The following is a 26,371-nucleotide window of genomic DNA, read 5'->3' on the forward strand; positions in this document are numbered from 1 at the left end:
AGCATGAACTGAGCTCTGTGTACTGATAGAAGGTAACAAGAGTTTAAAGATACTTTTAATTCATTTAAGAACTTAATATTATTTAGTCCACCACAATAATTGGACACCTGGATTGACTTGCATGATTATGATTATTAAATCTTATTAAAGATGAAATTAAATAGTTTATTTACTTATTTGCTGGGGAAATAAATCTTATTTTTGCTCCTATCATGTTTCAGAAGTTTGAATTGTAAGCTGCCAGCTGCTAAACTTTTCTAATGGTTAACTTTAAATAGTAGTTTGAGGCCTAGAGGGTTACATCATCCAAAAAAAAAAAGAAAATCCACACACCAAAAAAAGCTGTCATCATTATTTGAATAGAGCAACACAGCAGGGTTGTCATTGTGGGGGGGTGGAAAAAGAAAAAAAAACTCCCAACAGTAAAATGCTTCCCGCTCCTACCAGGGTCCTACAGGTCTTTAAAGTCTTGAAATGCCTTAAATAAATATTTACTTTTAAATGGCCTTGAAAATTCTGTAATATCTGTAATATTTTTAGTCACATCGCTCCTGTTATACATATTTAGGTCACCCAGTGCCACAGCATCACTATTGCTGCTGTTTGCAGTTCAGCTAACCCTCTCAGGCAGTTTTTGTAGGTGTAGAAATAGTTGACAGTAAAAGAAAGCTGCTGAGATACAGTAGTGTAAGTTTGGACTCATTTCTCTATATTTTGTTAGGAAAATGGGAAATAGGTGGAGCAATTTATTGAAACATGTTCCAACATTCATGGAAATACAGTATGTGAGGCAAAAACAGAGTTTACATAATTCTAATGAGCTTGAAAGTCAATATTTGGCATGACCACCTTTATTCTTCAGCACAGTCTGAACTGTCTGAGGCAGCTTTATTGTAATTTCTTTAAGTAGTCTTTGGGAATAGTTCATGAGGGACATTCAGAGCTCTTCTTTGGTTATTGGTTGCATTTTGTACCGCTCTCTATCAAGATGATCCCACACTGCTTCAGTAATTTTGAGGTCCAGTCCATGATCGATAGTGTTCCACTGTGTGTTTTTCTATCCTTCTGTGCTTTTATTGCATTGGCAGTGTGTTTGGGATCATTGTCATGCTGAAAAATGAGGCCATTGCCAATCAGACGTTTTCCAGATGGTATTGCATGGTGGAGCAAAATCTGACTGTACTTTTTTTTTTTTTTTTGCTCCATCAATTTTGAAAAGATTCCTCAACACCACTGGCTGAAATGCCACCCCAAACCACGACAGAGCCTCCACCATGTTTTACAGATGGCTGTAGACACTCACTGTTGTACCTCTCTCCTGACCTCGTCCATACATACTAATGACAATATGAACCACACATTTCAAATTTGGATTCATCACGCCATAAGACCAGTTGTGACTTGATACTCACCCTTCCACTGAGAATATTTCTGATGAGGCTTCAGTGAACAGTAGATGGATCGGATGAAGGCAAAATGTCCTCCACTTTCCCAGTTTACTCAACTTTTAAGGACACACTGCACACCAGGCTGAGACAGGCCACGTTTTGGCGTAGTAGCTCTTTGGGAATCACCTTGTTGTTGCAAAAATTTGAATTTGATTTTCAGGTTAATTAACACATTTGGGCAGGGGTCTTAAACTCAGCCAGATACCTCTGTTCTGATTCATCTCTACTTCACCCTATAGGCGAGTCTTGTCCAGAGAATGGCCGCAGCCCGGGATCTGTCTCCACGCAGCACAGCTCCCCACGTAGTGACTTTACATATGGCAACAGCACCACCACGCCCCAGGCTCCCAACGCTGGCATGGGCAACACCACTGCTACTTCAGACGGGACCTCCAACACACAACCAAGTGACGTCATAATCAGCCGAAAAGAGAGTGAAGGCTTCGGCTTCGTTATCATCAGCTCGCTCAACCGGCCTGAGGCAGTCGTAACTAACAGTAAGTCCAGTGATTATTGGAGTAAAGCAGATGCTTAAGCATCATCAGTCATCCTCTACTTAGCATAACAAATGCTTCAAGTGCTAAACCCTGTGGCAAAGCTCACAGATGCTTGTAAATAACCAGGTAGTCTCTTTATAGTGTCAAGATAACTTAGTGGTTAGGGTAGGTAAGGTCATGGCTTGGTAAAAAGTGAAGCGCCTCTCATTCTAGCTCCTCAATTATACATGCCCTCCCACAGTACGTCAGTCACACACATATCTGGTACAGTGCTCTGAGCATCAGTGCATCGCCCACACACACATGAAGAAAAACTGGATGCCTTACGTAAGCCTGAGGTGAATAGCAAAATGAGAGAGTCAGAGACACATTCAGTCAGTCAGTCAGTGAGTGGTGTGTGTGAGCACAGACAGGCGTAATCCTCCAATCTGCTGCCAAGTGCGTCTTTACCTGCTGTTGCGTGTGTGAATCCTCAAACAGCTGTGCCCCATAAAATTGGCCGCATCATTGAGGGCAGCCCAGCAGACCGCTGCGGGAAGCTGAAGGTGGGAGACAGGATACTGGCGGTGAACAACCAGTCCATCGTCAACATGCCGCATGCTGACATCGTTAAGCTGATCAAAGACGCAGGCCTTAGTGTCACCCTGAGGATCATACCGCAGGAAGGTGAGAGGACACGTGGACACACACATGCACGCACGCACGCACACACGCACACACACAACACTTGCTGACAGTGATTCATGACAGATATTGAATTAGCTGTGTTAAATGAAAGCTGTAAAGCCTTGTGTCATAATCACAAGCCAGTCACGCTCTGTTTTTATGACACCTTTGCATGCAGATGCTTGAACAGGAGTGTGTGTCTCTAACAGTAGCAATATTACAGAACACACTCTGACTGTGTGACTAAAAAATGTGTTTCCTAGTTCCATTTACAAAGTGACTCTTTTCATTTGTTGCTTTTGAAAAATATTTAAATCTGATAGAGACCTTTAACTACTCACAATAAACTTGAATCAGTCATGGCACAGCAACCAATGCTGACAAGAAATAATTGTTGCATCTCTTCCCATTGATAGTATTCTCATTATTTTGAGATACACTGCAGGTGCCTGTGGATTTTTGACCACTGTTAATGGGCCTTGTAATGTGCATTTGGGATGCACGTTGCAGTCAGAAGTAAGGGAGACTCAATGCTGTTTAAAATTGGGGGGAAAAAACACATACTCACACTTTCACCAAATCACTACAGGATAGACATTCATAAAGGTGCTGAACAAAAAGAAGTTTAAACACAGCGTACTTCTTCGAAGCTGGCCAATCACAGCGAGAAGTACCTGAAGAAGTCAGGTAGCCATAGAAGTGGCTAGCCCTCTGATGTTTGGCAGTGGTTGTGTTGGTCTGTGATTTAAACTAGAAAATAAAGCTATACTTATCAATATTTTTATCAGCAAAACCAAGAAAACTGTCTCCAGGCACTGCAGTTCCACCCAGCTTGAATTGGCCACTTTATCCTTTTTTAGGTCATTGTCTCATGTCTGTTATAAACTCTGTTTCCAGGCATCTGTTTTCAGCTCCTGTCTCAGCATCAAACTAAGTCAGCAACTTGGTGCTGGATTAAAGAGAAGTATGTAGCAACTAAAGACTCAAATGGCCCCTTAAGCATGTGGTGAAAACCTGAATAAAAAGCTCCCTTTTCAGTTAGAGTTACCAGTTGAACAGAAATAAATGGTGATGTTACTCCAGCAGATGAACTTTATCAGAAAACAATAGGTTTGCTGTGCTGCCCTCAAGTGGCCAAAATAATCAAATTATGCAGCGTCTAAGTGTCAAAACAGTCTTGCCTAATAGGTTGTAGTTTGATTTTTTTTTTCTTATGTCATGTTCTGTTTCCCAGAGGTGAGCAATCCTCCATCAGCCCCCAGCTCAGAGAAGCAGAGCCCCATGGCTCACCAGCACAGCCCTAAGGCCCAGCCCAATACTGCAGCCTCCCAGTCTAATCAAGCAGTGACAGAACCAAGCCCCTCTGTCAGCCAGCCCAACCCCATGCCCCACCAGAGCCCTGTGACTCAGCTTCCTGTCCCGACACCTCAGACCTACACCCACGAGGGCAGGTAAGAGTCAGTTTACAAGCGGCTGCCTTGATTTTTATGTGAAGCATTTTTTATAGAGTAGTCCTTTATCTGTCTCTGGGGCAAACCTCTGTTCATCTGGGAATAAAGGTACTTTTGCTCAACTCTTTCTTCTTCCTTTTTCAGTTTCTTTCTCTAACATTGTCTTTGTGTCTCTCACTGTCCCTTCTCTTTCTTCATCTCCCACACTCTTTCCCTAGTTTGTTGTATAACATCACTTAACTCTTATGGAGTGCTAAATTATTTACATAAATTGCTTCTTTATAGAGATCTGTTGAATATTTTACCAAGAACTACAGGGGTCCCAAAATTTACAGCCTCATTGCCTTTCCCTCTGCTTTACACAGTATTCACATCTCTTTGTACTCATCAGCTTCTGAGAGAGTTTGTTTTTATTATAAACATTTTATGTGATGTTTAATTTCCTCACTTAAGTCATGTTTAATAGTTGTCATTTCAAACTAAAACAAGCTATTTCTGTCAGCACCGGATGACCCAGTAGTTTGTTATAAAGCTGCTTTTTTTTTTTTTTTAACAGCACACTAAGTGCACTGAAAGATAACACAAGTAGTGTTCCATGTCCAAATGTGGTGATGACAGCTGTAGAAATCCTCCTGGAAGTTCCTCCTTCATTCTGATTGGTCTGTTAGTTACAGGTCTGAGGTGAAGGCGAGGCAAGATGTTAAACCAGACATCCGACAGCCGCCGTTCACAGACTACCGACAGCCACCAGTGGACTACCGGCACCCTCCCGTGGCAGACTATCGGCAGCCGCCCACGCTGGATTACAGACACCCACCTCTGCTGGACTACAGACAGCTAGCCACAGATGCCAGGCAGTTTGCCATCCCAGACTACCGAATGCCACCAGTTCAAGTAAGGACATTTCCCCAAGCAGTGAGTGACTGCAACCTTTCGCAGAGTTTTTTCTAAAGCCCAGATGATTCTGGATTTGTGAGGCCAACACCAACATTGTTTTTTAAAATTAAGGAGATAATGAACCTGCCATCATCAATATTAAATTAAAAGTTGATCAAGTCACTGTGAGTAAAGCAGTTTCCCACAGCTCTACAGAGCTTTTTTCTTTTTTTTCATTCACTCTCTTCTATCTGTGCTTTCTGCCAAGCACAAATCCAATTAAGAGCCACACATGAGGTAGTAAAAACCTAACGGTGTTGGTTCAGGCAGGTCACAAAGTCAAGCTCAGCCTGCAACTCCACACAATCAGCTGATGGCAGCTGAGGTCAGTGCTAATGGCTCAGCTGATACCCTTCTACACATCCAGTTGGCATATCTTTGGCCTGCTTGCAGATGCTGCGGCTCTGCAAGCCGCTTTGCAGCACACTTCCAACACAGTTCCTACTTTTCATGCTGCACATCTGCTCTCAGTGACACCTGCTCTGTTATGTATGGGTTGTCTTCCTGCTGTTGTTTGCACTAATACTAATCCACCTGCATAGGAAGGCGAGTGGGTCCCAGTGCAGAGCTATACCGCCAGTTATAAATTACTGCAGGTATAAATAAACCTTCCTCTTCTTTACTGAATAGTTTAAAAGAGAGCTATAACTGGACTCAAAGTTGTATGGTGGCTATAAATATGACTCAGAATTGCTAATAATTCACCAATAATATTCAGTATGTGTAAATAGCCAACTGATAAAGACTTCAAGAGGAGTTTGAGGTTTATGTCAGCTTTGTGTTTGAGTTTAAAATTATATTTGAGGACTCACCTGCTGGAAAAGCTATTACATGCCACATACAGTTTTAATGAATTACCTCAAATATATCTTGGGTGTTTTAAAATATCATTACAATGAGTCAGTATTAAGCAGTGAGTTTGTTCAGCTATGATATTCTAAGCTTTTTTTTTTTTTTTATCTGGGAAGTCTGTTTAATTATTTGGAATAAATCAATTATTTTCTCATGAAGTTAGGTTAGGAGTTAGAATTAAAATGTTCAATAGACATTTATAATGATGCTACTTTTTAATTATTTATATAAATGAGAAACCTTTTATATTTCTATTTAAAACCGGTTTAGTCTGTCTAAGAAAGCAAATGCAATATTATTTCTCAAAGCAGCAGGGATTTTTTTTGGCTCATTAGCACCTCCCATATAATTTTAGTTTTGCTTTTAGTTTTGCTCATTCAACAGTTTGTTGTTTGAGATTATTTTCTGCAGTAATAGCCTGTTTGTACTCAGGCATGACAGCATCTGATCACGTGTGATCTCTGCTCATCTCAGCTTTCACAGGACTTCGACTTCTTCACAGTGGAGCTGGAGAAGAGCGTGAAGGGCTTCGGTTTTAGCATCCGTGGAGGGCGGGAGTACAAAATGGACCTGTTTGTCCTACGACTCGCAGAGGATGGGCCGGCCATTCGCAACGGCAGGATGAGGGTAGGTTTGATGACATCATTTCCTTTAAGAAAGCAGTTACCCCCGTCTTTAAAGGTTAAGCTGCTTTCTATCTTTACTGGATTACACGGTGCTCTGTAATTGTCTGATGTTATCAATGCTGCAACAGCAACTTTTTTTGTGCCAACTAAGTAATAATCTGTCAAAAAAATTTATGAGATGGTTTGTCCTTTTGGTGTTGATCACAAGTTTGTCTCCTCCCAAGTTCCTAAAACTTAATTTTTTCCTTATATTTAGCATCAGATGATATTAGTTGAGATAAAGACAGATTTAAACATTTAACTGGGCCATCTTAAACTACACTTAAGTGTTTGCACAGTTGCACAGTTCTCCCTCTAGCTAAAAAAAAGAAAAAGCCAAGCAGCACCTAAATCTTCTGAATTTATATGTAAAAAAAGTACAATGGAAATTAAAACATAACCCTTTCTACTTTCCCAGTGCCTTTGCTGCTGTGTAAATTTCCTGTGACTTCCTCTTAGTAGAACAAATTTTAACTTCCTCAGCAGCTTTTCTGTGTTTGCCAATCCCCTCAATCCTCTCTTTTCTTTTTCTTGCATGTTCTCCAATCTTTACGTCCGCGGCTGAGAGCCTCAATATGCACTACAGTGCTTATCTGTAATGAACCTGTCAAACATAATGGTGCAAAATGCCCCTGAGGGAGATATTACTTTTCCTCTTCGACGTTGTAGTCGTTTCTAGTCCAGTGGCTCCAGACAGAGGTGGAAGAGGAAGAGGGAATACCTCCTGAGCTCCACTTAAAATCAGTAAACAAGCTGCTGTGAAGTAATGATGATTTCTTTTTAAGTATTTAATATTAAAAGAAGAAGGTGAGGGGGGAAAAAAAGGAAAACTAAAACAATGTGCCAATTAGATTAAAAGTAAAATTTCTGGACATCAAAATAACTCCTATGACAGATTCCATTTGGCTTCAGTTGTCAGACCTGAAAAGCTATCTCCCTCTTCTTCTACCAACATACACTCACTGGACACTTTATTATGCACACCTTGCTAAGACCAGGTTGGACCCCTGTTTACTCTCAGAGCTACCTTAATACTTCGTGGCATAGATTCAACAAGGTGATGGAAACATTCCTCACCCTACAGTACCACCGGAATGTCATGGCAGAAATCGAGACTCATCAGACCAGGTGACGTTTTTGCCAATCTTCTGTTGTCCAATTTTTGTTGCGCTTCTGTGAACTGTAGCCTCAGTTTCCTGCTGTGAGCTGACAGGAGTCGCACCCAGTGTGGTCTTCTGCTGCCGTAGCCCGTCTGGTTCAAGGCAGACAGGATACAGCATGTTATATGTGTTATACAGTCAGAGATGAGACAACCAGTTTCTGAAATAGTCAGACCAGCAACCATGCCATGTTCAAAGTTATCTTAAATCACCTTTTTTCCCCCTTCTGATGAAAAATGAAAACATTTTCTCATGTTCAAATTACATTTACAGCTTAAAATAAGTAAATAAAGCTCCAGTGCCTCGGAATTTTACTTGAGTAAATGCACTTGTGCACTTTCCAATTTGTTGCAGTTGTTTGACCAAACACTGTTGATTAGATATTGAAATCAGTTCAACTTTGTGTTCTTGAATAGACACAGAGAGCTATGTGATCCTTACTCCAGCAATCCTCGATCCATACCTCTGCACATGGAGAAGAATCAATCTGTATCTGATTTAAGCAAATGTGAGACAGTAGTTAAACAGCATTTGTGACATGGCTGTCACTGTGGATTTGAGTAATGCTTTAACACATACTTAGGTGTGGAAACCAAAAAGGCCACATGCACTGTGACCCCCCTGCAGTCACGCTGACATTTTGAGTTTGAGCCAAGTAGTTTCTACTCAACAGGCACTTAAAAATGGAAGAAAACCCTCTTACAAACAAACTAATCAGCAAAAAGGAGGGCTAACAAATCCTAAGTTACAATTTTCTTACAATGCTGTTAAGAAAATTGTATCAAGTGATTGATTTTTCCAGATAATCATTCAGCACGTTTAATTACCTCTCTAAGCTTCACTCCCATCTCATGCTTTCTGAGCTCACATGCTGTCCATTCAGCTTTAGTTCGCTCGTTATTTAAGATGAAAATGGAAATCAGTCTCCACTGCTGTTAGAGGGTGAGGATTAATGAGAACAGTCTTGCCTTCCACCTTTTCAGACCACTGTAATGACACGTAATGACTCCTCCTCTCTTGACTTGAGTCCACTCCTAACTTTCAAATTAACCCTTATCATTACTGGAGCACTTCTAAATTTGTTAGTGTAATTGGCTTGGCACGTTTTGTCCTGTTCCCCATGAATTCTCCCCATTAGTCAACCTCAGAGCCCTCACTAGAAGGGCTTTGAAGTGTTTTATATTTGAGTCATCCTCATATGCACCAGGAAGTGGTCACATAAAGGAAAGATAGGCCTGGTAATATTTACTTCAGCTGTTAGCTGAGCGCTGCCCAGCCAGTTTATTAGGTGCTCCTGTTTAGCTGCTCGTTAACATAAATATCTAAACAGTCACTCACATGGCAACAACTTAGGCATATAGATACAGTAAACCTGCTGAAGTTCTACCCGAGCGTCAGACTGGGGACAAAAGGTGATTTAAGTGACTCTAGTTTCATGACATTCAGATGGTAGGGTTATATCAACAGTTCCAGCTGCTGCTGCTGCTAGTGTAATGATGGCAATGATGGCAAACTTTGAGCCCCTTGGCAGCTGACAAACCTGCAGCAACTGTGTGATGCTGTCATGTCAATATGAACCACAATCTCTGAGGAGTGTTTCCAGCACCTTGTTGAATCTGCCACAAAGAATTAAATCAAATCCAGTACTATTAAGGTGTAACTAATAAAGTGGCCAGTGAGTTTAGATCTGCATTGATTCTTATAAACACACAAGGAAAGATTTCATACAAATAGTAAAAGTCATCTAATAGTATACATTTATCTGCTCCACTTTTTGCTCTGTTTTGTTTCTGATTGATTGAGAGCAGTTTGGCTTTTCCCTCAAGCTTCACTGGTCAATAAGCTTTATTGATACTAGTCTTGTTCCAGTGGTTACTGCATTTGGCTGCTCAGTATGTATCGAACGATCACTGAACAAAGCTGCCTAAAGTTCGTGGCTGAAAAAAATACGACTTCTTTCAAGGCAAGAAATCATTTGGAAAGGTGTCATATCTGGAACAGAAGTGTTTGCATCTTGAAAGTTTATAGACTTTGATTTATTTGATTGTATTGTAGCTGTAGCTGTCATCTTGTTAGGGCTGAGTCAACATCAATATCATTAAAAGTATCCTAACCCTATGTTTTGAAGAAAAAGAAAGAACTTACTTGGAAAAATTGGAGAAAAAAAATTCATGTTCTGAAATCATGGATGTTCCTGGGAAAAAATGGTAATGTCTGTTATAGAGCTAGTTTAATAGGAAGAGACCAGGAGACCGGAGAGAGAGCTTAGACTTCATGGGGTTCATGTGTTGTTTCACTGTGTTCAAACATTAAAACTTTGTCTGAGTGTTGAATATCTCACACTTGCTTCTGTTGGCTCACAGTGACATTAGTGATATCATATGATGTGGGTATCCGTAATGGTCAAATAAAGGCAAAAATGACAAAAAGACAATTAAAAAATAAATCATCCATGAGGTTATTATCTTAAGTAAATAAGCCCTAGCCTACAATCCAGAAAGATGATGGTTAGGTTTTGGTTTAGAAGCAGTGTGTTGCCCAGAGATGGAAGCACCTGAATTGTCTTTTTTACTTGACCTTTCATGGAAGGTACAAACAGATATTTTCAACTTCTTTCTTTGTTTTCTTTGCAAACTTCCTGACATCCAGGTCGGGGACCAAATCATTGAGATCAATGGAGAGAGCACTCGGGACATGACCCATGCCAGGGCTATCGAGCTCATCAAGTCTGGAGGCAGGCGGGTTCGTCTCCTCCTAAAGAGGGGTACAGGGCAGGTCCCAGAGTACGGTAAGGATCTAAACTTCAAATTATTTCTTTGAGATCACACCTTTCTTAACACGTAGACTGTATTTTCTTCACTGTTATCTAGTATCACATCAGCTCCAAGTAACATTAATCTGACATGCATTTTTATTCATATTGTATCTTCTGCCTTTGTAGTCTTCATCCTCTTGTATTTAAACTCTTTAATTCTGTATTTCACTGTGCTGTAAAAAACTAATTGCCTTTTCTGTCTTGACTAACACTAGTTTATCTTCTGTCCATTTCAGTGATCTATCACTAATTGATTGGTCTAGGTTGTTACTTCCCCTTCTATAGGAATGGTATCTTCCAGTCTCTCCATGTGCATGAAAAGTGACAAGCATGGCTCCCCCTATTTCTTCCTAACGGGCCACTCTAAAGACACGGTTTGTGACCATACGAATGTTTTTCTCTTCACTTTAACCCTGGCTTTCTGTGCTGTGGTTTTGTGCATTCTTTTCACATCAAAACTTGTTTTATAACTTTGAAACTCTTGATTTTGCCTTTTTTTTTTTTTTTTTTTTACTCTTGGAGTAATCAACAAAAATCACACCAAGCTGCAGGAGGTTGTAAAATTAGTGAACATAACTCTCTCCCCGACTGAAAGATAAATCAGCCACCAACAGCTACCTACGGGCTCAAAAATAAAGCTATATGAGCATGAATCCTGAGCCAGCCAGGGGAAATGAACGTGAAATATTGCAGCAGATTATTTACCCAGCAAAGTTTCGGCACAGCATGAATTGAGCCTGGAAGGGGACATTTATTTGTATGACACTGCAGGAAATAAAACTCTGATGCGTCACTCACTCACTGTGGCTTCTGCGTCAGCATGATGCTCACTTTTTTCTGCATCCTCTTCCTTGCTGTTTTATCTGTTTACCCCCCCCCCCCCCCCGTGAGGCTTATTCATCAGCAGTTGGCCCAGGTGGTCACCCTTGTCATTTCCCCATGTCTGCCCTTCTCTGTTTTCCCCTTCCAGCCCAGAATTTAATCGCTCCGTGTAGAGAGCTTTTGTAATACTTGCCCTGAGCTACAATCTTGAAATATGCATACAAGGAGTCTTAGTGTGGTCAGCCAGACAACACAGCACTCTGTCTGGAGATAGCCACTCTTTCCTGCAGCCTAGCAGCAGCATTTTTAACCCACATGGTCTAATCTGCGTGGGTTTGATTCAGCATTTAGTCATTAATAGTTTACAAGCACTTTATTTGCATACTGGAAGGTTATTCAAATCACACACGGTGATTAATTTGGCTATTTAAAACATTAGCATACTAATGTTCAAAGGAGCAAGATATTTTTGTTTCGGGTTGCTGTGAGCTTTTTAAGGGATATGCAAAATAAAGCACAGACAATCACGAGTATAAACTGTGTGATATAGTTGTGTGTATATGCATGAATATTATTTTGTGCTCATCTATGTGGTATTTGAGTTATTGAGTGCCTCTATCTAACGTTAGGGCTGCGTCTCAAGGGTACACATTTATCAAAGTCCTCAAGACTTATACTTAAAATTGCTACTTGGATAGAATTTCTTTGCTACTTTTATTAAAGTGGCATGAAATCAATAACTAACCCATAACTATTAATAGTCTCAGAGAGAATAGCCAGTCTGACAATTGGACTTAGATTCTCATCAATATGTTGGGTTTTAAAAATGTCCAGTTTTGTAGTTTTTTCTGTTAAAAACAGACTAAACTGTAGACATCAGCACTTGCTGGTGAACATTTAGCAGCTATTTCTCTGAAGAGCAGCAGACAGTAAAACAAAGTTTCTTGTACTGAAATCTCTGTGCTACAAAGCTTGTCTTTATAGCTTAATGCTGTGGAGGACCAACACAGCCAAAATCTAAATAAATTAAGAAACAAACAAAAAAATAATAATAATAATTAGAAACTGAAATATATACAGCACTGTGCAAAGGTTTTGAGCCAGCCCTCATTTCTTCATATTTTACTTCCAAGGAGCCAGGTGTTCTTGTAAGTGCTCTTGAGCTATAGTTCTCCAGGCTTTCCAAAGGTCCTTCAAAGTTTTTTGTTGCACATTGGCTGCTTTTTCACTCATTTTCAGTCCAGTCCTTGTACCTGACCATTTTTAGAGGAATGTTTTGTTTGTTAAATGACTTAACACTGACCTTTGAATCATATTAGCATGAAAAAGGCACCTAACTCAAGGGATCAACCAGAGTTGTGTCTACACATAACAGACAACTTGGCAAAGAACCAATTTTACACTGTATCTTTTGACACTTTGTTAATAACACCCTATTGCAAAAAAACAACTTGTTCCCATTTCTTCATTTGAATCTCTTAAAAATGCCAAAGAAACTACAGTTTGACAGACATAACATACATGTTGCACAGTACTGTATAAATTGGAAAATGTGAGTTGCTTTACAATTTATTTTCAATCCTGTTTTATTTATTATGTTCTTTTTAAAGTTTATATGTTTTGTATGTATTATTCCCCCTTGCATTCCTCTCCTATTTATTTCAGGCCCTGATTTTTGTTTTTACATTTCTTTATTTCTTTATTCTTTGTTTCAGTATGAAAGTGAGGGTACTGACATTGAAAGTGTGTCGTGGGTTCAACTTTGTAGCTTTTGGTTAGCTGACACCTGCCTCACAGTCAGGCGATAAATAAAGAAACTGAGCTGAAAATGTATTTATTTATTATACTTACTGCGTATTTAGTCGCAGTACTGATTTTTGGCAGTTTCAGACCTCCATATAATTCTGCTCCTGCTAAGCAGTTAAAAAATAAGCTTTTATAACTTCCATTTTTAACTATTTTGCTGAGTACGGATCCAGATATTTATTTTGTAATGTGATATGCCGACTCAGCAGCAATGTAAGGAGATTAATTGATCTGGCATCGTACCCAGCATACTGTCGGTAAAACACTGTGAAGCTCCAGTGTGCTCAGAAATGACCAAGTATTCTCTCCCGCTCGTCCTGCATTTAAAATGCTCCAGAACCTCTTATAATTGGGCCTCATGGCGCCAGTGTAGCAAGCCTAGCCTCTGCCCCCTGCCTAGACCACTGAAAATGACTGATGGCCGAGGGACCGAGGCTCATCGGTGCGGAAACAGAAGCTAACAGTCCGTGAGAGTGGAGAGTTGTGGAGGAACGCACCGCAGATTCACTGCGGAAGCTACACTCATACAGACTTCCTCCAGCTTTAAAGAAAGAGAGAGAGAGAGAGGCACTCTGCCCCTGAGGTTTTCATTCTCACTAAAGCACCACCCTATTGGGTACATCATCCATTTCATTAAACCTGTTTTCGATTTTCCGCCAACATTTTAGATTGGCCAAGGCCTTAAATAGAGTTATGGGAGGCAGATGGATGTTGTCTAAAAGTAGAGTTGCCCTGTGACACATTTGAAAGTAGGTTATAGTCCTGATCTGATATTTACCTCAGTGCTTCCAGCTTGTAGAATAGGAATGATTGCTGTGATGATTAGAATTTCTCTTATTTAGTGTTTGGTTGTGGAGTGGTGTGCAAGCTTTTAGGTTTGTGTCATTATCTTGTTATTGATTGTGTCTGTATGCATTCTAGACAATGCCGCCCCATGGGATGGTCGCCCTTCAGCCTCCCCAAGCCTGTCGGAAATAGCCCCTCCCATCGACAGCCTTTCCATGTCATCGCCTTCATCTCATCTGGCCCCAGCCCCCGACCCTCCTCATCTGCCACCTCAGGATGTCCATCGAGACCCGGTGGCACGAGACAGCAGGACGGAGTGTTCAAAGAGCCCCCAGAAAGCCGAGTTGCTAAACACAGATCCCATTAGCCATGCGAGGAGAGCGGCTAAAACCAGCGGGAGCAGCAGAGCCAAGAAGGAGGGTGGCAGGTCCACCCACAAGGGCCTCAGGATGCAGCCCACTCCTGATGGGGACGGGGGCAAGGAGGGGCAGATCGGAGAGCCTAGACCTTCCAGGAGCACCAGAGGAAGGTCCAAAGAGAGAAATACTGGGGACAATAGAGTGTCCACTCACTCTCCCAGCAGCTCTAAGCTCCCACACACTAACGGGAACAGCAGGGAAGATGAGGAGCGTTGGAGTGCCACAAAGCAGGGGGAGCTGGAGCAGAGCAAGTCCAGGCCCAGGGAACTAGACAGGGGCCAGGGAGAGAGCCGGCCAAGCCTGCCCAACAAGAGCACCAGCAGCAGCATCGCAGCAGGGAGGAAGGCCACAGTCTCTCCTGGACCTTGGAAGATCCCTGGATCAGACAAGCTGCCCAGCACCCTGCGCACAGGCACGTCCACTCTGAGCAGATAACCCCGCAGCTCCAGCAGAAAACAGTGGCCACACTCATCTGAACTAAACCACTCCATCTGGATGAAAGTACCATCCTCACACCCTCCTGTGCTCTTACATCCCCTCATCGACCTGTTCTCCCATAGAGTCAAAACCGGGGGGAGGGATCTGGACCACGTGTTTTTAAAGTTTTATTTATGAAACTGTATTTTAAATTATTTTGGAAAAACATATTTTACACCTACCACCTTAAGAACTGGAAAATCATCCAATTTAACAAAGAAAAAAAGAAAAAAAAAGAAGAAGAGCAAATAGAGTCTTTGTGTAGCGTGGTGGGAATCATTTGTGGAGTAAATGAATTTTAAAGACCTCTATTTTGAGTTCTCCCCGACCAGAACCAGGGGGCAAACATGCAAATATAAACAAAGTGGCAGGAAGTTACTGTGGGATGGATTTTTTTTTTTTATATATCTACACAGTGGAGTCTATTTTATGAAATGGAATGTTAAAAAGATGTTTGTGATGAGAGTGAATGGATCAAAGAGCGACCGCAGAGATGAAATCTACTCATCAGCAGAAACTTTGCCTTAACAAAGACTGTATGGGCCTGAACCTGTCTTGAATAATCTATCAGATGATTATAGACATAGATATATTAGAACAAATATGAATATGTGGGAACGTTTTGTAAATAAGATCATCTTTAAGTGAACATATGGAAATTCTAGACTACAAATAAGTGGGCGAAGCAGCACGAGATGGACCGGATCTTTAGGCGGCTCCTCGCTCCTGTACACTCCTGTTCCGCCCTGTGATTGCAGTTCTGGGTCTCAGCAGGCCTGCTGCGATCGACTGCACGGTCCGTTTGAATCATCCGGGTTTCAGTCTGTTTTTCTTTCTTCTGTACTTAACGATCGAAGCAATCTACGACGGTGGTGTCCACCTGGACACTGAGAGAAGGAGCTTGCATGATAATGACCAAGGGGCAGAGTGCCTTAGACTGAGGACAAAGGTTCAACCACAGAAATACTGCAGAGTTCAACAGAGGCTGCTATACAACACCCACTCTACAGATATAAATATAAACTGTATTTCTTCAGTGTGACATGGTGAAATATATAAGTTATTTCACAAGCTTGTGTATGAAAATGAGTCCATTAGCAGAGGTATCGATGGTCCCTTTCTGTGCAAGTGGTTCATCTCGGGTCATGATGCTTTTCATTACTGATTTCTTAATGAGGTCTGACACCAGTAATTTCCATGAAGAATCGCTTATATGAGATTGTGTAATCAAATGTCGCCACATGGCAGACAGAGCTTTGCACCTAAACCAAACCAAATTAATAAAATCTGATATTAATTCAGTAGAGAATCAATCTCGCCTTCTCAGGCGCTCGCTCGTGTTACAGTCTGCATCCTGAATGAAGGAATGAACGCCGCTCATGTGAACGTGACACGTTTGTCAGCTGCTGAATTAAATTTCTTTTAAGAGATTCTGTCTACACTGTGTGATATTAAGACATACATATCCATGCCAAAGCTCTTTGGAGGTTTTCTTTCTTTTTTTTTTCTTTTTTTTTTTTAGCATTCACTTACCTGCCCCAGAATTTGACTGACTTTGAAGGCAATTCTTGTATTTCTATATATCAAGCTCGCAACTAGCTAAGCCCTGCCGCCTTTGGTTACTGCCACAGTTCCTGTCAAGCTTTCTATTCTTGTACAATGTTTGATAAAACGGTGACACTGAGACTTCAAACAGTGCGTTCTTGATTTCAGGCGGAGGTACTTGAAAGAAACTTGGCATTTAAACATCACAGGAGGAAAGGGTTTTAGGATGAAGACTGTCAGGCGAAGTTGGACAGAGTGTCTCATCTGTCCCAGAGAGCATTGGCTGAGGTTGCTGGAACATAAACTACACAAAACTACAAATGTTACTCTGCTTGTACTATTAAACAGTGTTGGGGAAACTTCTTTGAATTGGTAGTTTTATAAACCTCTACAATCTAAGCAATACTCGCACTAGAAGAAAGTGAACTATACCAAAAATAACAGGTCTCGGCTTCCTTGAGATATGGGTCTATTCCTGAAGGGAGACAAGGGTACAAAAGCAGCTTGAAGTAATATTTTAAATGCTCTAATGAAATAAGAAAAGGTAGCTTCAGAACTTCATATTTTTTAAGCTCATTCCACCGGTATGTATTGTAGCATTTGATCCAGTTTTTCCAAGTTCAGTGCGAAAACAAGGAAAGTCCTGGGACCTGGCATTGAGTCCTGCATTTAAATGTAACAAGACAGAAGAGATGACGAGCAATTTTTGCAGAGCAGGACCTTATAAATACACAGCACGGTGCTCCCTTCTGTTTGTTGAGGAGGACTAAGATACAATGAGTAAGAAAAACATGAACTGTGATAAAACTCAGCACATTGTGTTGCACAGTATCAGTCAGCAGAGAATAAAAAGGCTACTGTACTGACAAAGTTAGAGACAAAGAGAACATTGTGCTAATATTGTATAAAAGCACTACTATTGCATCATACGTGTTTGCTAGCTTGTCAAAAGTTTTAAATTGATATGAGTGTTATTGTATCGATATTAATAGTTGCACTCATGAAGTGGTCAAAAAGTAGTGAAGCCTAAAAATAAGCTATAGTAGGTGGTATTCACTAGATTTCAGTACAAATCTGAATTATCCCCTATTCTGAAAATAAAAACATCTTGGTAGAGCTCCAAGACTGCAGTAAATTCACATTTTAGATGGTGCTTGCATAAAAGTGTCATCTAGACTTGTGCACCTTTCTTGAGAGGTGTTCACTGTGGGTCCTCAATACGAGCTTCATGTCCAGTCAAAGTCATAATGGCTTATAACAATCAACAGTTCAATTTTATTCACACTTGAGAACCAACAGCAAGAAGGTTCCTTGTTCAGCGTGGAGTTTGCATGTTCTCCCTGTGCCTACGTGGGTCCTCTCCCAGTATTCCAACTTCCTCCCACAGTCCAAAGACATGCATTTTAAGTCAATTTGTGGTTCTAAATTAGCCATAGGTGTGAATGTGAGTGTCAGTGAGTGTCTGTTTCTCTGTGTTAGATAGACCTCTCCAGAGTGTATCCTAACTTTTGTCCTGTGGTATCTCATATAGGCTCCGGCCCCTCATGACCCCAAATTCAGTAAGGAGTTAAGAAAATGGAATGGATATTAATTTCTTAAAAAAGTACGCAAAAACTTCTGTGAACATTTGTTGAGAGGTTAATTCATGATGACATCGCTGTGTGACCACAAAGCAGTGCCCATCTGTCTCCATGTGCGCTGCACAAGTGTGCGTGGTGGCTGTAATAGTGAAGTGGAGTGAGGACATAAACACCCAGCCTTTATTGTAGAAAGTTGCAACAAAGATAAAGAAAGCCAAAATGAAGCTTGGGAAGAACACGGGGGACAGCATAAAGATACTAAGAGTTAACCTAAAGGGAGACAGGACTATTTATACACACAGAGGGTAATCAGGGAAATGGGAAACAGACAGCTGAACATATTAGGTAACATGACAGAAAGTAAATCTAAATGCAATGAAGGACTAACTAAACACAGAAGCATAAACAGACACTGAACATGAAATGCATGGAAGCTTGGTTCAGCCGCTGGAATAAAGTTTTCTTTTCTGCAACTAAAGAGGAAGACTTTTTTTTTTTTTGGTGATCTGTGAGTCAAAATTTCTGGTTATTATTTTGGATTGTTTCTTCTTGCCAAATTCAATTTATTTTTCTCAGCATTTCTCAGACCAACTCTAACCTCAACCCTAATTCTGAGTTAGTAAATTGAAATTTCAAGATACCTAAACTGAAATTTAGGTAGAAACAAGCTTACATACAAAACAGGAACACTGGGAGAAGCTAACAAAACCCCATAATACTAAACCAAGACTGAAATAATATAAAGAAACTACTACTACAGTCACATGTCGTTCTCTAATCCTCAACACTGTTAGTCACCCTGCAAACGATTGCAGATAAAGCAATACTTCGAGTCACCTTTGCTACTGTTTTTAGTTTTGAGATTAAATAACTGCACATAGATATCACCCACCCTAAAATGTGTCAAATGGCAGGCACACCACACCGTCAAGAGCATGAATCCAAAGCTTGACAGGCCTGCAGTGCAGTCTTTGAGTTACAACAGTTGTACTGAATGGCTGTTCAGTGGGAGGAGTCTAACAAATGGTTAATTTGAAGTAATTTTTCCCTTGAATGAGCCAGCATCAGGGAATTTTTTAAAAAAAGGCCTTCTTCTGAGGAAAGTACTGACAGCGTTTGAGTGAGCAGAGGGAGACAAGTCATTATGTTTGCCATTGTAATCCATAATTACACACAGACTAAGCAGACTGACTTAACACAGAGGGTTTGAAATAGGAGTTATTGCATTGAGGAACGGAGGAATCATAAGCCAGGAGCAAACGATTGAGCATTTCAGAGACTTGTAGAATGCCTCTGTTACACACTGTCACGTCATACCCATTTAGTTGGACTGCTCCTTTATTTTGTGATTTCTGATTGGTGCAGAAGCAGGAAACGTGTCCTTTTCGCTCAGCCTTTGCACAAATCACTGCTTTCCACATTTGAGCTGTCTCCATTGAGCCAAACTGTAAGTAATTTTTTTAGGTAAATTTAAAAAAAATAAAAAATACCTACAGGTGCGTTCAAGTGCGTGTTTGTGTAGAACAAACAGGCTTTTGCACCACAATATAAACCCCAACAACCTGAGCGGCTCAGTATCACTGTGTAGTGTTATAGCAGTGTGTAGACTCTGAACAAATATCTCTATAAATATGACTCGGTGTGCTATTGATGGTCACAAAGACTGTAAGTGGAGCAACTATTTTTATGAAATGCAACACTATGAATATATTAACTTTTGCAAAAATCTTGTTTACCTGTATGATATTCTGAAACGCTGTCAAAATAAACAACTCTTGACACAAGATGGGAAATTTCTGAGGATATGATGCTCTGTGAGTTACTGTGGATTTTTTTTCTCTCTCTTTTACAGCCATGCCTAAAGGGAAAGAGAACGAAGTGGAGGAGAGGTTGCCAAACACAAGATTCAGTCAACAAACGATTTTTATGTACAAACTATTCAAAAAATAAAATCTGGCCAAAAAGATGGAGGGAATCAAGCAGTTAAATAATGCATAAACCAAACTGAACTACATGGTTGGTAGAGTTGGTAGATTTATTGTTCAAGTGGGATCATTTATGATTTATGTGCTGTCATTTTAGTTGCTAACATAGTTTGGTTGCTTAGTAGCTAACTCAAGATTAACTTACTGGAGAGTTCATTTTTTTCTATTTAATGTCAGATATACACTCACCAGCCACTACCTTGCTAGTAGCCTGTTGTCTGTTTTTTTCATTCAGAGCTGCCTTACGTCTTTGTGGCACAGATTCAATGAGTTGCTGGAAACATTCCTCAGAGGTTTTGGTCCATATTGACATGATAGCGTCACACAGTTCCTGCAGATTTGTCGGCTGTACATGCATGGTGTGAATCTCCCACTCCATCACATCCCAAAGCTCCTCTGCTGCACTGAGATCTGGTGACTGTGGAGAGAAGTCCTTGTCATGTTCAAGAAACCATTTTGAGATGATGGCACGTTATCCTGCCTAAGGTGTACCAAGAAAATATCCCCAACACCACTAGCTATTTGGTGAGAGCTCTGAGAACTGCTTTTGTTCACCTGATGTGGCCTTCTGCTGTATCCCATCTGCTCCAAGGTTTGACATTATGTGCTTTCAGAGATGCTTTTTCTCCATAGCTTAGTTGTAACTAGTGGATATTTGAGTTACTGTTGCCTTCCTATTAGCTTGAAACAGTCTGGTCAGTCTCCTCTGACCGCTGGCATCAACAAAAGAGTTTCCCCCCAGAGAACTGCTGCTCACTAAATATTCTCTGTAAATCCTAAAGATGTTTGTGCAGGAAAATCCCAGTAAATCAGAAGTTTCTGAAATACTCCCAACAACTGGGTCATGTGGATGTGTCTACATGACTAAATATGTTCAGTTGCTGCCAGATTAGAAATGTGCATTAATGAGCTGTTGAACAGGTGTAACTAATGAAGTGTCACAATTAATGCACATAATAATTGAATAATTGATTTTCAATGCTGAGCCCATCAGTTTACCAGAACACAAGTTGACATATGTGAATATCTTTACTAAAGAAAAGTGAATTTTCAATTCAACAGCTGTAGCCAGTGAATTCAAAGCTGATTATTTGCATCGTGCCTAAATCAACTTCTTCCATTTTTAACTTGTATAGTATAAATAAGTATAAATCACCAGTTACTGACTTCACAAATCTGTCTGATTATACATTAAAACTGAAATGTTACCATCTGCTATAAACTATATTAATTGTTTGTATACTATTCATAAATTATTTAAGTAGACGTGTAAGACAAAATGCTCTGTATTGATTTGTTGTATATTCTGCACAAGATCGACTGCACTTGGCCTCTGCTCAACAGTTTCCATTGAAGTGTGTCTGTTTGGCCACATGGAGGCGTCTGATAACTGGATTATATTCTGCCGACACAACTACCAGAGAAATGATCTGGTGTTAATGGTTTTACCTGTTTAATCACATGCTGGTGATCTTGAAAAACAAAAAACAAAAAAACAAAATTAAGTTCCTTTTATATGCTGGAGGGGACAGAAAATCAGCTCCTTTTTTTGCCTGTGTGCACATTTGTCATGTCTTCACTAGAGGTCAGTACAGCCCAAGCTTTCATTTTTATGCCCCATGGTTTCATAATTGTTAAACTTACATAAAGTTATTAGTCAGACATCTCTTATAACATGTTTAGGGGATTTTATCATCCAGTGGGATATTATAGTTTCATAAACTAGCGGATGTCACATCATGTACCACATTCTTGTCTCAGGGCAACATTTTATGGTTTGTTTTATGATGCATCTGAAAAGAACTGCATGTCCTGTAATGAGTGATATTTTGATTTTGAAAGTATGCGCATGCACGACATTTCACTCTCAAAGCTTTACGTGTCCGTGGTGTAATAATGTGAAGAAAAAGGGCAAACCGTTCTTTCAGTCTTGCCATGTTTTGGCTAACAGGGTGTCTTCCTATGCGTGCCTACATCTTTGCAGCTTGCAGGCAGGAAGAGTGTGAGATGATGCACCGCAGGGGCAGGACAACGAGCTCTCCTGCGGAGGCAGCGCCGGTCGGGTCTGCCTGCTGCCAGCTGGAGGTTGCTGGCTGGTGTGTGTATTCACCACAGGAGCAAATCAATCCAGAGCTGTCCTCATGTCTCCACTGGGAAAACAACAAGCTTAGCACTGACCTTAACAGCCTGCTCAGCTCCATCTAAGGAGGATGATAGAGATGAAAGGCTGCCTTTAAATGTTTATCAAACCGTACTTAAAGTGGACCTATTAAGCATCCATTCCAACTTCATATTATTATTCTTAGACTAGTTTTTCATGATTTACGGTTCAGAAAATGTTTTATTTTTCGTAAGCTGGGCCTTGGTGCAGCCCCTTAATTCATCCTGTCTGAAAAGAGTTGCTTCAGCTCCCTGTCCCCTCTTTTTTAAACAAGTGGTTCACAAATTGTGGGGTGGGCAAACAGACGACTGGAAAGCTGAGAAAAATACGTAACCTAATGAATGTTTTTCTTGTTTTTTTTTAAGGAAAAATAAACAAGTGAGACTTTACTGACGCTGGACCTTTTAAGTGAAATTTAACTGAGTTAATGGCAAAAATAATAGATAAAAATTTGCAGGATGTGGGGTGTGAACATTTTTCTGCTTTTGAAGTAGGATGTACCGCTATAAGCCAGCTTTTCTCTAATTGGCTGCCACTTGCAAACAGAAGGTTTGAACAGCAGGTGGGTGGGGCTTCAGAGCTGTGTGCTTCAGATTACTAGATAAGGGATATGGGCCAACAGTAGAAAAGGCCACCTGAACCTGGAGCGGGATTGCTTCTGCATACATTGTACTCATTATTTAATACTTTGGCCTTCTTTAATATGAGTTTCCACCTTTATAACAGTATATGTATAACAGAAAATAAGGAAAATAATAAGTCTTCTTACTATATTCAAAATTCATATGGGTCCTCTGTGTGTGTGTGTGTGCCAGTTCTTCTTGCGCTTGGTTTCTCAGGTAATCTGTGATACTAAATTGACTAGATGTCAGGTAGATAAGGCATGAAATACAGCAGTATATGATTGTATAGATAAATGTGGTTTATAGTGCTTTGATTGGTCGGTAAGACTAGAAGGGGTTTATATAAATGCCATTCCATTTCCTTGTAAAGGAAATCCATTACATTTTATACATGGTCCAGTTCAAATCACAGTAGAAAGCCTAAATTGTGTAAGGAAATAATTTTATTAGTTGAAACTGTTCATTTAAACTGGACACACTCTGGTAACGCCACGCCTCATGGACTTGGATCTCGCACACACTGCCTTAATGGTATCTTTAAAACACACACGCACTAATGTAGTTGGCAGGAGGCATGAGTCAGATTTCCGGAGCAGTAGCGCTTGATGGATGTCTCTGCTCTCCCCTCATTCTGTAGCATCTCATCAACATTAAATATATTGCCAGTAAAATGACTGCAGTGCAGAGATAACTCAAATCAAAATGGCTTTGTCCTTCAAGAAAACTCAGGATTCCAGGATGTGGATCTCAGATTGTTTCACTTTAGCAGCTTAATTGATACTTCAATAGGAGGTGTGTCAGGAATTGTTTTGGTACTAAAAAGTGGGTTCTTCCTCATTTCACAGTAATTATATTCACAAATCTCCATGTGGGAGAAGCTGTGCAGACTTCCAGAACAGGAAAGGTCTGTTCCCTCCCTCATTAACTGGACAAATTTTCCCAGAGTTGCAGGAAAAATGATTAAGTCATATGGAGGGTGGGCCAAAAACTATGTCTGGAAAGTCCTGTGCATGTATTATTTCATGCAGTCCACCAGCACCATCTGTAAAATGTGTTTAAACCACAACTTTAGATTTTCGACATCAGCAGAAATTGACTGCTGATGAAATAATTTGTTGCATAACCAGAATTACTTGCAGAAAAAGCCTGCAGTAGGAGAAGGTTGTCTTGTTTTTGTATCCCTCTTATCAAAAAAGGAGAGGTTCTCCAGCACACTCAGCAGCAACATGTCTTGTCAGCATGTGAGGGCCAATTTAAGGTTTGTGGGTCAAAGCCCAGTTTGCAGCCCTCTCTTTATGAATCCTGACATAGTGGGATTTTTTCATGGCCAGGAGATGCAAAAGCCACGAGGGATGGATGTTTCCACTCACAAGCACACACACGTTTGTGCATAATATACATTCTCATGAGCTGTGTGCTTGGCCTGTTCTGTGCACCATGACATGAGTTGTATCATGCTGTATTCATACCCAAGCTATGACCAACTATAGTCAATAATCAAAGATGTAGGGTAGGAAATCAGCTGGAGCATTAAGTATCTGGCTGTAACCAATATGTTAGAATTTGATCTGTGCGTTTTAAGAGTGATTAGTGGGTTATTGCAAGAGTTTTTCCAGGCTCAAAATTGGCTTTTTTTCAGAAGTTTACATACACTCACCGGCATAAATGTCATGGTAATTTGGGGGCTTGTAATGATTTCTTTAACATCTTTACATTTCTTTGGATCTTTAATTACTTTAAAAAACAAGAATTGGGTGCACAAGTTTGAGTTTCTCTAATCCACACATTGTCAAAAGTATATGTACAGGCTCAAATGAATATGTAAACTCCTACTAATATTTGGTTAAATATCACTTAGCAGGGCGCCCGGGTGGCTTAGTGGTGAAACCGGCGACCACATACATATGCCGCATTATACCTATGTGTAGGCGGCGCGGGTTCGGGTCCCGTCGCCAATTTGCCCGCGTGTCTTCCCCTGCATCTTTCCCCCATTTCCTGTCTCTCTCCACTACTGATAAAAGCCGCTGTGGCCAAAAAAAAAAAAAATCACTTAGCAAGCTGCACCTTGACCAGACACTTTTAGTAGCCATAAACAAGCTTCTGGCATAATTCCGACTGGATATTTGACCACTTTTCTTTTTTTGGTAGAGTTCATTTAAATTGGTTGGTTTCCTGTCACAGACGCATGCTTTGAAGCATAGTCCACAAATTTTCAATAGAGTTGAAGTCAGGGCCTTTGGAAGGCCATTTAAGGAAGCTTAATGTTAGCCTGGTCTCTGGAGCTTGAAAAAGGCGACTGGACTTCTTTTTGTTTCTTGAAGACGTTTCACCTCTCATCCGAAAGGCTTCTTCAGTTCTCAACCAAAAGGTGGAGAGACCCAGGTATTTAAACCCCTGTGGGCATAGTCCCCTGGAGGTGGTTATGACCCTCTATTGATCATGTGCTTGAACACATGTGCCCAGGTGTGAAGGGGGCGTGGGTCATATTTAATCAGTGGTTTCAGTTGAACTGAAGAAGCCTTTCGGATGAGAGGTGAAACGTCTTCAAGAAACAAAAAGAAGTCCAGTCGCCTTTTTCAAGCTCCAGAGACTACTATGACCTGGATAACTGAGAATCTACACAGACATAATGTTAGCCTGCTTTATCCATTCCAAAACCAATTTTTGTGCGATGTTCCAGTGCCACCGGCAGTAAAACAGCCCCAGAGCACGATGTTGTGTTCTTAGGTTTGAAAGCCTCACCTTTACTCGTCCAAACATACATCTTTTCATTATGGCCAATTTTGGGTGACACATACAGTTGTTTGAACTGATGCTCTTGGAATCTGCAGTTGCTCAGAAATGGTTCCAAGAGACCTTCCCAACTTGTGTAAATGTACTGTTCTCCTTCTTAGGTCTTCACTGAGTTCCTTGGAGTTTCCCGTCGTTCTGAGTTGGTCAGTCCTACCAGCTGTAGTGAATCATGATCACTAATGAGAAGATAATAGGCCTTGGCGAGTTCAAGTTAGAAGACATTTTAGAACCTTCAGCACCACTTATTAAAAGATTTAAGTGAGTGTATTCGAGCCTGTATGTACACTTTTGACCCTGTGTGTTAGAGAAAATCCTAAATAAATTGTGTGTCCAGTTCTTGTTTTTAAAGTCATTAAAGATGAATGTAGTACACTCATTCCACCCTGGAAAAAACAGTGGTGATTCCAAAACAACTGAAATAAAGAGTTTTAAAGGTTATATGGATAAAAAAGGACGAGTACGAAGAGTATCACATCAGACTAAACTTCAGAGTCTTTGCAGAGGAGTTGCGAAGGTCATGTTCAAGATTAATGCCTTTCAGCATCAGTGTCCCGTATGCTTTGTCCCACATTTACTGTGTTGGGATGTGAACGCTCTACTCAGACACCATAATTTACTTGTCCAGTGTAAAATCTTGAAAAGACATATGACACAGAAGCCACTATTGCCTGATGGTTATTTGTGTCAGTGTATACCAAATGCACGTGAGGAAGCTTAGGTCTTTAAATGAGTGCAACAAAATGTTGCACATTTTTCACCAGGTTGTTGTTGCGAGTGCAGTTTTCTTTGCCACATCAAGCCAGTGGCAATAGGAATGACCCTGAAGCCCCCTGAGAGAAGAATGTTGCATAACCCCTGCTGAACATAAGGCATAAAACATCACA

The 26,371-nt window shown here is 40.6% G+C and overlaps 1 protein-coding gene across 6 annotated transcripts in view; it reads left to right on the forward strand.

Annotated features, from left to right (window-relative positions):
* The window catches only part of magi2a (membrane associated guanylate kinase, WW and PDZ domain containing 2a), a 276,525-nt gene extending 256,836 nt beyond the window's left edge, over positions 1-19,689 (forward strand). For 2 of the 6 annotated variants that reach the window (XM_030719787.1, XM_030719789.1), the window contains exons 16-23: positions 1,688-1,945; positions 2,426-2,611; positions 3,846-4,062; positions 4,731-4,956; positions 6,325-6,477; positions 10,325-10,463; positions 10,776-10,864; positions 14,040-14,238. In XM_030719787.1, coding sequence (XP_030575647.1) covers positions 1,688-1,945; positions 2,426-2,611; positions 3,846-4,062; positions 4,731-4,956; positions 6,325-6,477; positions 10,325-10,463; positions 10,776-10,864; positions 14,040-14,096 — 1,325 coding nt within the window. In that variant the 3' untranslated portion in view covers positions 14,097-14,238. Of the gene's footprint in view, positions 1-1,687; positions 1,946-2,425; positions 2,612-3,845; positions 4,063-4,730; positions 4,957-6,324; positions 6,478-10,324; positions 10,464-10,753; positions 10,865-14,039 lie in introns of all 6 variants that reach the window. The other 4 variants (XM_030719783.1, XM_030719786.1, XM_030719788.1 and 1 more) reach the window with 3 other exon arrangements.
* The last annotated feature ends 6,682 nt before the right edge of the window (positions 19,690-26,371 follow it).

The sequence above is a fragment of the Archocentrus centrarchus genome, chromosome 23 (assembly GCF_007364275.1).
Source record: "Archocentrus centrarchus isolate MPI-CPG fArcCen1 chromosome 23, fArcCen1, whole genome shotgun sequence".
In the NCBI taxonomy this organism is placed as follows: domain Eukaryota; kingdom Metazoa; phylum Chordata; class Actinopteri; order Cichliformes; family Cichlidae; genus Archocentrus; species Archocentrus centrarchus.